The sequence below is a fragment of the Colobus angolensis genome, unplaced genomic scaffold (assembly GCF_000951035.1).
Source record: "Colobus angolensis palliatus isolate OR3802 unplaced genomic scaffold, Cang.pa_1.0 Scaffold389, whole genome shotgun sequence".
Taxonomy (NCBI): domain Eukaryota; kingdom Metazoa; phylum Chordata; class Mammalia; order Primates; family Cercopithecidae; genus Colobus; species Colobus angolensis.
This window is the reverse complement of record NW_012117254.1, coordinates 1,089,141-1,103,694: the sequence shown is the minus strand read 5'-3', so window position 1 is coordinate 1,103,694 and position 14,554 is coordinate 1,089,141. Positions and strand designations below refer to the sequence as shown.

Sequence of the window (14,554 nt, the reverse complement as noted above, 5' to 3'; positions counted from 1 at the left end):
GCCTCCCAAAGTGCTGGGATTACAGGCGTAAGCCACCACGCCCGGCTAGAAAAGAAAATATTTAAACGTACAGAAAATTACAGTGTTCTCAAGAAAAGACATCAAAGAAGACATAAATCAGTTGAGAGACATACTGTATTCATGGATTAGAATACTCCACAAAGTAAAAATGTCAACTGTCCCAAAATGGATCTATGTTTAATACACATCCTATCATAATCCCAGTAAGATTTTTTTCTAGACTAGGCAAAGACAAACTTAATCTAAAAGTATATGGAAAGGCACAGGCCCTAGAAGAGCCTTAAAAGAACTTGACAAAGCAGAATAAAGTGGAACAAATCACTCTAACCAATATTAAAGCTGAATTTATAGTTATAGTAATCAGAACAGTGGCTGAGGGACAGACACACAGATCAATCGAACAGAATGAAGAGCACAAAAAGACCCCAAATACACTCAAGTGATTCTTGATAAAGGTACAAAAGCAATTTGATAAAGCATAGCCTTTTGAACAAATGGTGCTGGAGTAACTGGGCATCAATAGGTAAAAACAATGAATCTCAACCTAATCCGCACACCTTATTAAAAATGAGCTCAAAATGGATGATCATCTTTACTTAAATATAAAGTTACGAAACTTCAAAAGAAAACATAAAAAGATCTTTGGGACTGAGAGCTTGGTAAAGAGTTCACACAATGACAACAAAGCCACGTTCCATAAAAAGAAAAATTGATACATCTGCCTTGTGAAAATTAAAACATTTCCTCTGCAAAAGACCCGGTTAAGAAGATGAAAATATTACATTTTCAACAATGGACAGGTCATCCAGACAGGAAAATCAATTAGGAAACAGTGGGCCAGGACAACACTCTAGACCAAATGGACCTAACAGACATACACAAAACATTCTATCCAACAGCAGCAGAATACACATTCTTTTCAAGCACACATGGAACATTCTCCAGGACAGGTCACATGTTAGGTCACAGAAAAGGTCTTGATAAATTTAACAAGACCGAAATCAAATCAAGTGTCTTTTCCACCCACAATGGTACAAAACTAGAAGTTAACAGAGAATTGGAAAATTCACAAATGTGTAGAAATTAAACAACATTCTCCTGAACAACCAATGGGTCAAAGAAGAAATCAAAAGGGAAATCAAAAAAATTCTTGACACAAATAAAAATGAAACACAACATACCAAAACTTATGAGATGCAGCAAAAGCAGTCCTGAGAGAGAACTTTATAGCAATAAATGCCAACCTAAACAAAAAACAAAGATCTCGCCAGGCACGGTGGCCCATGCCTGTAATGCCAGCACTTTGGGAGATCATGGTGGGCAGATCATAAGGTCAGGAGTTTGAGAACAGCCTGACCAAGAGACCAGCCTGGCCAACATAGTGAAACCCCATCTCTAGTAGAAACAAATTGGCCGGGCGCGGTGGCTCAAGCCTGTAATCCCAGCACTTTGGGAGGCCGAGACGGGCGGATCACGAGGTCAGGAGTTCGAGACCATCCTGGCTAACACGGTGAAACCCCGTCTCTACTAAAAAATACAAAAAACTAGCCGGGCGAGGTGGCCAGCGCCTGTAGTCCCAGCTACTCGGGAGGCTGAGGCAGGAGAATGGCGTAAACCCGGGAGGCGGAGCTTGCAGTGAGCTGAGATCCGGCCACTGCACTCCAGCCCGGGCGACAGAGCAAGACTCCGTCTCAAAAAAAAAAAAAAAAAAAAAAAAAAAAAAAAAAAGAAATAAGAAACAGAAGAACAATAAAGTCTATAAAAGCCAAATATGGTTTTTGAAAAGATCAACAAAATTGACAAACCTTTAGCAAGACTGACAGAGAAAAGGACAGAAGACTCATTACTGAAATCAGAAATGAAAGAGAGGATATCACTAATGACCTAAGAGAAATAAAAAGGATTTTAAGGGAATATCATTGACAGAAGTATGCCAATAAATTGGACAGCCTAGATGAAACGGACAAACTGCTAGAAAGATACAAACTACTGAAGCTGACCCAAGAAGAAAGAGAAAATCTGGCCAGGTGTGGTGGCTCATGCCTGTAATCCCAGCACTTTGGGAGGCCGAGGCAGGAGCATCACCTGAGCCCACAAGTGCAATACCAGCTTAGGCAGCATGATGAGACCCTGTCTCTATTAAATTAAATAAAACAAAGTAAAAATAAAACTGAAACTCAGCAATAAAAACACAATAACCCAATTTAAAATGGACAAAGGATTTGAATAGACATTTCTCCAAAAAACATAAGCAATATTCAATAAAGCACATGAAAAGATGCTTGATTTCATTAGCATTAGGGAAATGCACATCAAAACCACAGTAAGACAGTAAGACACCACTTCACGCCCACGAAGGTGACTGCAAGAGAAGAGACTTGAGATTCTACTTTCAGGGATCATTTCCACAGTTTGTTACTAGAGAAGATTCTCTGAAGGTATAGAGCATCAAAAAAATAAATAAATAAAATTTTTAAAAAGGAAATAGAAAATCTGAATAGATCTATAATAGATAGAACTAATAATACAAAAAACTTCCCCAAAAGAAAAGCCCAGAGTCATATGCCTTCACTGATAAATTCTATAAAATATTTAAATAATTAACAGCAATTCTTCAGTAACTCTTCCAGAAAATAAGAGGAGACAACACTACCTAAATAAGCCAATGAAATCAGTAGTGTACTGATATCAAAACCAGACAAAGACATCACAAGAAAAACTACAAACCTATTTCTGTTAGTAATATAGATGCAAAAATCCTCAACAAAATATAAGGATACCAAGTGCAACAAAAACAGTTATATTCCAAACAATTTTTTTAAGGCTCAAAAGCAATTCAACGGGCAGATAGTCTTTTTAACAAATGGTCCTAGAACAATTAGACATTCACGGGCAAGCAAGTGACGTTTCAGGAAAAAAAACACAGGAGAAAATCTATAAAACCTAGGTATAGACAAACATCTTGTTCTTAGATTTGGCATCAAAAGCACGATCCAGGTCGAGTGCAGTGGTTCATGCCTGTAATCCTAGCACTTTGGGGGGCTAAGGTGGGTAGATGGCTTGAGCCCAGAGTTCAAGACCAGCCTGGGCAGCATAGTGAGACCTTATCTCTGCAAAAAATACAAAAATTAGCCAGGTGTGGTAGTGAGCAACTATAGTCCCAGTTACTTGGGAAGCTGACGTGGGAGGATCACTTGAGCCCGTAAGGTCAAGGCTGCAGTGAACCATGATCGTGCCACTGCACTGCAGCCTGGGAAACAGAGTGAGACCCTGTCTTGGGCAAAAAAAAAAAAAAAAGTACGATCGATAAAAGGAAAAATTGACAAACTGGACATTTAAATATCTAAAACTTCTGCAAAAGACTCTGTTAAGAGGATGAAAAGACAAGCTACAGAATGGAAGAAAGTATTTGCAAACCATATAGCTGACTAAGGACAAATGTCTACACTATTTAAGGAACTCTCAAACTCAGTAGTAAGAAAAACAAAAAATCTAATTAGAAAATGGACCAAAGACATGAACAGACATTCCACTGAATAGGATATACGGATGGCAAACGAATACATGAAAAGGTGTTCAATATCATTAGCCAGAGAAATGCAAACTAAACCACAATAAGATATTACCACAGACTTATAAAATGACTAAAACGGAAATAGTGATAGCCCAAATACTGGTGAAGATACAGAGAAAATGGCACTGACACAATGCTTTAGGGATTGCAAAATATTACAACCTTCATGGAAAACTGATCATTTCTTATAAAACTAAACATGTAACAACCATGTCATCCAGTCATTGCACTCTTAGGCATTTATTCATAAAGAAAAAGAAATTTATGTTCACACAAAAATACTATACATGAAAGTTTACAGCAGCCTTGTTCATAATAGCCAAAACTGGCTTCAATACATCAAGTAAACAAACTGTGGTACATCCATCCCATGGAATACTCCTTGGCAATAAGAATGAATGAGCAACTGATACACCCAACAATATGAATGGATGCCAACCGAATTATACATGAAAAAGGCCAATTCCAAAGGGTTGCCTACTTTATAATTATATTTACATAACATTTTTGAAATACAACTTTTCTTTTTGCCTCCCCCAAAACTGAATGTCATGAAATGACAACATTTTACAAATGGAAAATAGATCAGTGGTTGCCAGAGATTAGGAAAGGGATGGGGAAGGGGAAATAAAATTGTAGGAAGGTGGGTGTGGTTATAAAATGTAATCATGGCATACTTATGGCGATGGAACTGTTTGTATCTGACTGTGATGACAGATACACAAACCTACACACGTGATAAAAGTGCAGAGAAGACACAAACACACGTGAGTGTAAACAAAACCAGGAAATTTGAATAAATGCATAGATTATATCTATGTCAATATATGGCTATGATAGTAGAGTACAATATTCAAGATGCTGCTATTAGGGGAAACTGGGTGAAGGGTACAAGGGGTCCTTCTCTATTATTTCTTACAACTACACATGAATCTATGATTATCTAAATATGAAAGTTTAATTTTTAAAAAGTAGGTAAAGAGAAAGTTGAGAATCAAGGGTCATTTTGTCAAAAAAGTTTTGACACTTAAATGACTGAACTTCAGCAGTGCAAGGAAACCTAGAAAATAACTGAACACTGTTTTAGCTACTAAGTTTATGATAGCATGTTCAGCAACACTGGAAAACTAACATGAGGAAGTTGAAAATTTTTTAATTATATTAGAGCATGACCTTTTAATATTCTCTAACAAAACAGGAAGTACATTTCAAGCATTTATGTGGCACACGTAAATACAAAAGTTGACATGAAAAAAACAACTTATGTGATTATTTCCATTCTGAGCAGTATGAGCCATTCCTCTCAAAGATTTTTTTCCTTGAAAAAGTGACTTGAAGAGTACGTAATCAATATTTAAAGTTTTTTTTAAACCAACTATGGTTTTGCCAACTTGAATATCTGTTAGATGTTTTCTTGAAAATGAACGAGCCCGTCAATTTAAAGAAAGCCACTCATGGTACTTGTTGCCAATGATAAGATTTCAAGGAAAAGTTAGAACTTCAAAAACATCTTTCTCTACCACTGTGAGTTTAACAGTTTCCCCAGTACATTTTTTTTGAAATGAGATGGGTGATGATATGAACAAATATGACTTTCAGTTTTACACAATGACTCATGGCATTACTTGGAAGCTCGAAAAACCTCAGGGCACTAATATTTTCCAAATGACCAACATGCAATGTTACAAAACCATGAATGGGTAAAAGATCCATTGAAAGGACAAGAGAGTCCCACGGAACCAAGTGTGGAAAGTGTACTGATAGAGTTTCACACTCCACACTACGCTTAACCTGTAAGAAACAACCACTTTTGTTGGGGCCAAGTTTTGGTGTCCTATCCAAGATTATCCACAAAGATCTGAAAAGTCTGTGAAAATATTCCTCCCTTTCCCCCCTGAGTATGGGTGTGAGGCCAGATTTCCTTCATATACTTCAACCAAAACAACATCTCGCGATGGAATAAAGTGCATGTGAGAATCCAGCTGCTTCCATCCAGCCAGACATGAGAGAAATCTGCAAAAATGTAACATCATGCCACTCTCCTCAATACAAGTTTTTGTCTCGTCAAGCATAGTTATTTCTCATAAAAATGTTATTTATGTTAAATGTATAGGTTTAATGTTGTTCATTTTAGATTAATAAAGTCTTTCAGTTTTAAATTCTAAGATGATGAGTATTGGTAAACGTGACCCACATAAACAAAAATCTCTTGAGATCAATCGGGGAGTCCTGAGACAAAAAAGGTTTCAGAACTACTGTTATAGGGTTCTCCACTGGCTTCAAGTACCTCCAGCTCTGCCAAGCCCAGACTGACTCTGGCTCTGTGGGATGTTGTAATTAATGAGACAGAATCCTGTAGTAGTTTCAACCAGCAAGGACTTACCTCTTCCTCCTATACCCGGTTTCCTGCGGCCATTATCTTGATCATCGAAAGCATCAGCCAAGTCAAATCCACTACCTTCAGTGGGCCCCAAAACATAAAGGAAACAGCCAACTGATTAACAACTGGGTATAAGATTCCAAAATAAGCAAAATGCCCATGGGTTCAACTGATCAGTACCAACAATGGGTTAAGACAACGAGACTTATATTGGAATCCGATTCTGTGTACAGACATTGATAATGAAAATATCTGCAGGATAGAAAAAGTTACTACTTTCTGACTTTGCAGAATACCACCAGTTTTTCAATTAATTTATATTCATAGGTATGCTCTGCTTAGGCTAGCAGTCAGACCATTTTAACAATATACTCACTGATTGTAGGTATTCACCCAAAATTCAAAACCAGGTGCACTGAGTCCATAAACAGGACAACCAAAAGGGAGAGGTCATGTGGTCATGAAGCACCCCTTTGAATGTGGAAATGTGAAGAAATGAGGGCAAATCATAAAGCAGCAGTGACTTTCTTGGATCGTCACTGTCCCTTCAGAAGAAAGGTAGCTTTCTACTGCACGGAACATATTATCATGCCCCCAACCACTGGTAACAAGTTGCTGGATGGGAGCAGTGACTGGGAAGCCAGCCACACAGTCCCGTTTTTCTTTACATCAGTGAAGATGTCTAAATGGTAAAATGGCCCATCTGAAGAAAGGGTCAAGTGACAAGAGGAAAGAGTTGTTAAGAAGAACCAGGTCCCAAAATCCTTTACTGAAAGATGACACTGTAAAATAAATGCCATTCCAAAATGTTCCATCTGCCTAAAGAAAATGCTTGATCAGCTTCATAAAACCTAAACAATTACATTTTCCTTGATTTTAGAAAATGAAATGGCTAAAAAGGGGAAGAAGGCCAAATGCATTTTCCTCTTGAAATTTTCCCAGGCAGGACTTCTTATAAAAAACACAGAAGGCAGAGTGATCAGCCAGGTATGCACTCCATTAAGTTAAACTCAGTGTTCACATGGACGCCTTGGTTGTTTCTGCACACATGGGTCTTAAAACTATAGGTAGTTCACTTGCATGCTACCCCAGAGGGAACTCTAGAGGGCCCTTCCTCACTGCCCTCCTTAAGGCAGCCACATTACCTGGAGGTTTTGCTGGAGCTCTGGTGATTCCTGGCCTATTGGTTGTGGTGGTGGTGGTGTGATCCCATGGCTCTAAAAGGGAGAGGGAGGACAGTAAGGGGAGCACATTTAGTAACAAAACACAGCAGCTACTTTATGACTTGGGGAAGTCACATTGTGAGTAGAATATCCTTGTCTTGGTCCTTGAGGCCCCTCTATCTAGGAGCTCCAGAGAATCATACTGAAAAGGATGACAAAATGATATAGGTTTAAATGAGATGAGTTCAGCTCACTTTTCTTTGGAGGCTGAGGGTGGTAAGGTGGACATGGTCTCACATGTGACCTGGTGATTAGTGAACCTGGGCTTGTGCCCAGATCTGCTGGAGATGACACATGCTCCAGGGAGTTCCACAGCCTGAGCATGATCCTCAAGGGCTCCAAGCCTTGGTTCCACAACTATCAACCTGGCACTTTAAACATTAATAATCCTGCTGAGGGAGAGACTAAGGTTACATTTTTAGTGGAATATGGGAGTATTTCATAAACTGAAAGTGGTTACAACATATGCACACAATATTTTATATAAGTGTGGTTACTACTGGAAATATTAGGTCTTTGAACTCAACCATATTCCTTTAAAATTGTAGATAACTTTCACAAGAATTATACAACATGCATGAGGTTTTTCCAATAGTTTCTTTTCATAAACATCAAGACTATGTTGTAAATATTCTCACTAGTGGAAATATCAGAGAAAACAATTTAAGGAATGGGAAAGGCAAAGGTGAAAGAGGTTTAGCTTTGAATATAGCAAGTACTCAATAATTATTGACTATTCAGAAAACAAACAGCAAAAATAGAAATCAGTTGAGGTCAGGTGTACTGTCATGTGCCTATAGTCCTATCCACTTGGGAGTATCAGGGAGGAGAATTGCTTAAGCCCATAAGTTTGAGGCTCTAGTGCACTATGATTATGCCTGTGAATAGCCACTGCACTCCAGGCTGGGCAACAAAGCAAGACCCCATCTGTAAAAACCATAAGTTGAAAGTAAAAGGATGGAAGAAGATATACTATGCAAACAATAACCATAAGAGAGCTGGAGTAGCTATACTAATATCAGATAAGATTTACATTATAACAAAACTTGTTAATGGAGGCAAAGAGTGACAATTTATAATTATTTATAATGATGAAAGGATCAATCCAAGAGGAAGACATAATAATTTTAAATATATATACACCTAACAACAGAGCCCCAAAATACATGAAGCAAAAAATTACAAAATTGAAGAGAACAGATGATTTCACAATAATAGTTGGAAATTTCAATATCTTCTTTTCAATCACAGAAGAAACAATTAGGCAGATACATATATATGACTTGAACAACTTTATAAACCAACTAGACCTAACAGACACCTATAGAACACACCACCCAACAACAAAATACACATTCTACTCAAGTGCATGTGAAACATTCTTCAAGGTAGACCATATGTAGGTTACAAAATAAATCTCAATAAACTTAAAAAGACTGAAGCCATACAAATTATGTTCTTCAGCACAACAGAATGAAAGTAGAGATCAGTTTCAGAAGGGTATCTGGAAAATTCACAATTACATGGAAATTAAAAAGCACACTCCTAGACAACAAATAGGTCAAAAAAAATCACAAGGGAAATTATGAAATACTTTGAGATCAATGAAAATGAAAACACAACATACCAAAACTTGTGTGTTACACTGAAAGCAGTGCTCAGAGGGAAATTTATAGCTGTAAACACCTATATCAAAAAAAGAAAGATCTCAAATTGATAACCTAAACTTTCACATTAATAAACTAGAAAAAGAAGGCTTTGCAGACACTGCCACCGTCAACCCTGGTCAAGTCCACTGTGTTCTTCGACATCGTCGCTGTCTAGGGTGAGTCCTTGGGCCAGGTCTCCTTCAAACCGTTTGCAGACAAGTTCCAAAGACAGCAGGAAACTTTCATGCTCTGAGCACTGGAGAGAAAGGATTTGGTTATAAGGGTTCTTGCTTTCCTAGCACAGGGTTTATGTGCTAGGGTGGTGACTTCACATGCCATAACAGTAATGGTGGCAAATCTAACTACCAGGAGAAACTTGATGATGAGAACCTCACTCTGAAGCATACACGTCCTGACATCTTGCCCGCAGCAAATGGTAGATCGAATACAAATGGTTCCCAGTTTTTCATCTCCACTGCCAAGACTGAGTGGTTCAATGGCAGGTATGTGGTCTTTGGCAAGGTCAAAGAGGCCATGAATGCCACAGAAGCCATGGAGCACTTTGGGTCTAGGAATGGCAAGGCCAGCAAGCAGATCACCATTGCCAAATGTGGACAACTCTAATAAATTTGACCTGTTTTATCTTAACCACCAGACTATTTCTTCTGTAGCTCAAGAGAGCACCCCTCAATCCCATTTGCTCTCAATATCCTATAATCTTTGTGCACTCACTGCAGCTCTTTGGGTTCCATATTTTCCTTATTCCCTTCCACGTCTAGCTGGATTGCAGAGTTAAGTTCATTATTATAAAATAAAACCTACACAACAATTTTAAAGAATAACTAGAAAAAGAAGAGCAAACTAAACCTAAAGCAGGCAGAGGAAGAAAACACCAAAGATTATAGCAGAAATAAAATGAAAGAGAGAAGAGAAAAATAAAGAACAAAAGAGGAAAGATCTCTTAAGATCAACAAAATTGATAAACTGTAGCAGACCTACCAAGATAAAGAGAGAAGACCCAAATTGCTAATTTCAGGAATAAGAGGACATTATTACCAACCTTAGAGAAATAAAAAATTATAAAGGAGTATCTTTAACAATTATAATTCAAATAAATTCAATAACCTAGATGAAACAGATAACTTCCTATTAAAACACAACTAGCTAAACTGACTCAAGAAGAAATAGAAAATCTGACTAGACTTATAGCAAGAGATTGAGTCAGTAACCAAAAACTTCCCACAAATAAAATTCTGGAACCAGAAGTCTTAATTGCTGAATTCTACCAAACATTTAAAAAGGAATCAACACCAATTAACCTCAAACTCTTCAAATAAGTAAATAAACAAACAAACCAAGAGAAGGGAACACTTCCTAACTCATTCTATGAGGCCAGTAGTATGTTAATACCAAAGTCAGACAAATACACACAAAAACTACAGAATATAGTTATGAACGTAGAGGTAAAAATCCTCTTACGAATGTAGAGGCAAAAATCCTCAATAAAATACTAGCAAACCAAAACTAGCACCATATTAGGACTGACCATGACCAAGAGGGGTTTATCTCAGGAATGTAAGGGTAGTTCAACATAGTAAAATCAATCAATGTACTATCCCATATTAATAGAATGGAAGGAGAAAAAAAAAACCAGGATTACCTCCATAGATGCAGAAAAGGCATTTAACGAAAGTCAACCACTATTTCCATGATAAAAACACTCAATAAATTAGGAATAGAGGAGAATTTCCCATTTTGTTCTGCTTACTCCATTGAGTCTACTCTCTATGTGCTTTTTAATGATAATGAAGCTATTGGATTTTTAAAAGCATTTAGATGGTTTATTTTGGCCTCATCTGTTAACTTCCTAGATATAAAAGAGAATTTCCTCAACCTCATAAAGGGCATCTGTGAAAAATCTGCAACTGACAGCATACTTAAAGGTGAAAGACTGAAAGCTTTCTTCCTAGAATCAGCACTTAACCACTCCTATTCAACACTGTAATGGAAGTTCTAACTAGAGCAATTAGTTAAGAAAAAGAAAGAAACTCTCTGAGATTAGAAAGGAAGAAGTCCAACTATCTCTATTCACAGATGCTATGATTTCATATATAGAAAACCCTAAAGAATCCACACCAATCATTTTTAAAAAAACTATTAAAGCTAATGAGTTCAGCAAAGTTGCAAGATATAAGATCAATACATGAAAATCAGCTGTATTTCTATACACTAGCAATGATCAATACAAAGAGCAAAAGAAGAAAACAATTTCATTTATAATAGCAATAAAAAGAATAAAACTGTTAGAAATAAATTTAACCAAGGAAGTATAATGTACACTAAAAGTTACAATACCCTGTTAAAAAATTAAAGACCTAAATTAATGGAATGAAATCCTACATCCATAGATTACAAGACTCAATACTGTTAAAGTGGCAATATTTTCCAAATTAATCTGCAGATCCTGTGCAATCTCCATCAAAATACCTTTGCCTTTTGTGCAGAAATGGACAAGCTAATCCTAATATCCATATGGAATTGCATGGGACCCTAAATAGCCAGATCAATCTTTAAAAAAAGAGCAAAACAGAAGGAGTCACACCTCTCAATTTCAAAACTTACTACAAAGCTACAGTAACCAAAATACTGTGGAACTAGCTTAAGAATACACATGTAGATCATTGTTACAGGATTGAGAGTCTAGAAGTAAACCCTCATATTTACGGTCAATTGATTTTCAACAGGATGCCAACACCATTCAATGGAGAAAGGACAGTCTTTTCAACAAATGGTGCTCAGACAGCTGGATAACCATAAGCTAACGAAACTGGACCCATACTTCTCACCATATACAAAAATTAACTCAAATGGACCAAACATCTAAATACAAGAACTAAAACCACTCTTAGAAGAAAACATATGGGTAAATCTTCATGACCTTTGATTTGGCAATGGATACTTAGCAATGACATGCAAAGCATGGGCAACAAAAGAAAAAACAGATAAATTACACATTAACCAAAATTTAAAATTTTTGTGCATCTAAGAACGTTATCAAGAAAGTGAAAAGACAACCTACAAAATGGGAGAGAATTTGCAAATCATATGTATGATAAATGTACAAAGAGATCATTAGTCATTAGTCTTTAGGGAAATGCAAATGAAAACCACAATGAGGTCCCACCTCACACCCACCAGGATGGCTTTCATTAAAAAAAAAAAAAAAAACAAGTTGGCAAGGATGCAGATACATTGAGACCCTCATACATTACTGATGGGAATGTAAAATGCTTCAGCCACCGTGGAAAACAATTTGGCAGTTCCTCAAAAAGTTAAACAGAATGACCATAGTAACCAGAAATTCTACTCCTAGGTATATATCAAAAAGAATTTAAAACAGGTATCCAAACAAGTACGTGTATATAGCATGTTCACAGTAACATTATTCACAAGCCAAGAGGTGGAAACAACCAAATGTCCATCAACTGAAGAGTGGATAAACAAAATTGTGGTATGTCTACACAATGGAGTATTACTTAGCCATAAAAAGGAATGAAGTACTGATACATGCTACAACATGGAAGTGCCTCCAACACATTACGCTACACAAAAGAAGCCAGGCACAAAAGGCTACATGCTGTCCAGTTCCATTTATATAAAATATCCAGGATGAATTCACAGATACAGAAAGTAGGTTGGTGGTTATTTGGGGTTGGGAGGATAAAAGAATAGAGAGAAACTGCTCGATAGGTAAGGGAAAAGATACAAAGTGGCAGATATATAAGATGAACAAGTCTAGCGATCTAATGTAAAACATGAGGACTATAGCTAATAACATTGTATTGTATTTGGAATTTTTGCTAAATGAAATATTGCTGTTCTTGTCAAACAGTAAAATGGGTAATTATGTGAAATGATGTATATATTAACTTGCTTCACTAGGGTAACTATTTATCAAGTTGTATATGCATCTCACAATATCATGTTATATACCTCAAATATACACAATAAATTTTAAAAATAAAAAGGTTAATTTTACATTGTATGATTTTACCTCAATAAATTATTTTTTAAAAGAAGGATGTCTGATATGGTTTGGCTGTGTTCTCACCCAGATCTTATCTTGAATTATAGTTCTCATAATCCCCACATGTCATGGGAGGGACCCAGTGGGAGGTAATTAAATCATGGGGGTGGTTACCCTCATGCTGTTCTTGTGATAGTGAGTTCTCACAAGATTGGATGGTTTTATAAGGAGCTTTTCTCCCCCTTCACTCTGCACTTCTCCTTGCTGCTTCCATATGAAGGACATGTTTGTTTCTCCTTCCACCATGACTAAGTTTCCTGAGGCCTCCCCAGCCATGCTGAACTATGAGTCAATTAACTTTATAAATTACCCAGTCTCAGGTATGTCTTTATTAGCAGCATGAGAATGGACTAATACAATGTCTTAGTCTTTTTTCTGTTGCTTATAACGGAATACCTGAAACTGGGTTGGTTGATTGGTTGGTTGGTTGGTTGGTTATTTATTTATTTATTTATTTATTTATTTTTGAGGTGGAATCTCACTCTGTCGCTCAGGCTGGAGTGCAGTGGCGCAATCTTGGCTCACTGCAACCTCCGCCTCCCAAGTTCAAGTGATTCTCCTGCCTCAGCCTCCCAAGTAGCTGGGATTACAGACATGTGCCACCATGCCCAGCTAATTTTTGTATTTTTAGTAGAGACGGGGTTTCACCATGTTGGCCAGGCTGGTCTCAAACTCCTGACCCCAAGTCATCCACCTGCCTCACCCTCCCAAAGTGCTGGAATTACAGGCGTGAGCCACTGCGCCCAGCTGAAACTGGGTAATTTATAAAAAAGAGGAATTTATTTCTTACAGTCATAGAGGCTGAGAAGTCTAAGGTTGAGGTGCTGTATTTTGTGAGTGAGGGCCTTCTTGCAGGTGGGGACTCTCTGCAGAGTCTCCAGGTGGCACCGGATATCACATGCCAAGTGGGGCTGGTTGCTAGCTCAGGTCTCTCTTTCCCTTCTTATAAAGCCACCAGTCCCACTCCCATGATAACCTACTAATCCATTCACCTATTAATCCACGAACGGGTTAATTCATTCATGAGGGCAGAACCCTCATGACCCAATCACCTCTTACTCAGGAGGCGGACGTGGGAGGATCAGTTGAACCTAGGAGTTCAAGTCTAGCCTAGGCAACATAGCGAGACCCTGTCTCATTTTTAGAAAAAAGAAGGAGAAGGAGGAGGAGGAGGAGGAGGAGGAGGAGGAGGAGGAGGAGGAGGAGGAGGAGGAGGAGGAGGAGGAGGAGAAGGAGGAGGAGAAGGAGAAGGAGAAGGAGAAGGAGAAGGAGAAGACCACCTTGCCTGTCAATACTGTTACATTGGGAATTAAATTTCAACATGAATTTTGGAGGGGAAAAACTTTCAAACCATAGCAAGGGGGTTGTTGCAGTTCTGTTTTAGTAAAAACTATATTTGGAAGTTGAGAATACGAGAAGTCTTTCCCTTAAAATGAGAATGTTTGCACACTACTCCTTAGGAAGATTTTGGGTACCCTAACTCACACCTCACTGTGAAGACCACACACCCCAGTGGATGGATATGCATGGTAACAGAACCACATGTGATAATCTGTAGTCATTATGTGTGTGTATGTATGTATATATTTAATCTATCTCATCATCAGTTTAGAGATAATT

At 37.7% G+C, this 14,554-nt stretch overlaps 1 protein-coding gene across 6 annotated transcripts in view; it reads right to left on the bottom strand.

Moving 5' to 3' along the window:
- The window catches only part of CD99L2 (CD99 molecule-like 2), a 125,826-nt gene that overhangs the window by 38,051 nt on the left and 73,221 nt on the right, over positions 1-14,554 (bottom strand). For 2 of the 6 annotated variants that reach the window (XM_011954652.1, XM_011954656.1), the window contains exons 3-4: positions 7,121-7,192; positions 5,979-6,053 (exon numbers count right to left, since the gene is read on the bottom strand). The exons of 3 other annotated variants lie outside the window; for them this stretch is intronic. In XM_011954652.1, the coding sequence (XP_011810042.1) occupies positions 5,979-6,053; positions 7,121-7,192 (147 nt within the window). Of the gene's footprint in view, positions 1-5,978; positions 6,090-7,120; positions 7,193-14,554 lie in introns of all 6 variants that reach the window. One more of the 6 variants, XM_011954651.1, reaches the window with a different exon arrangement.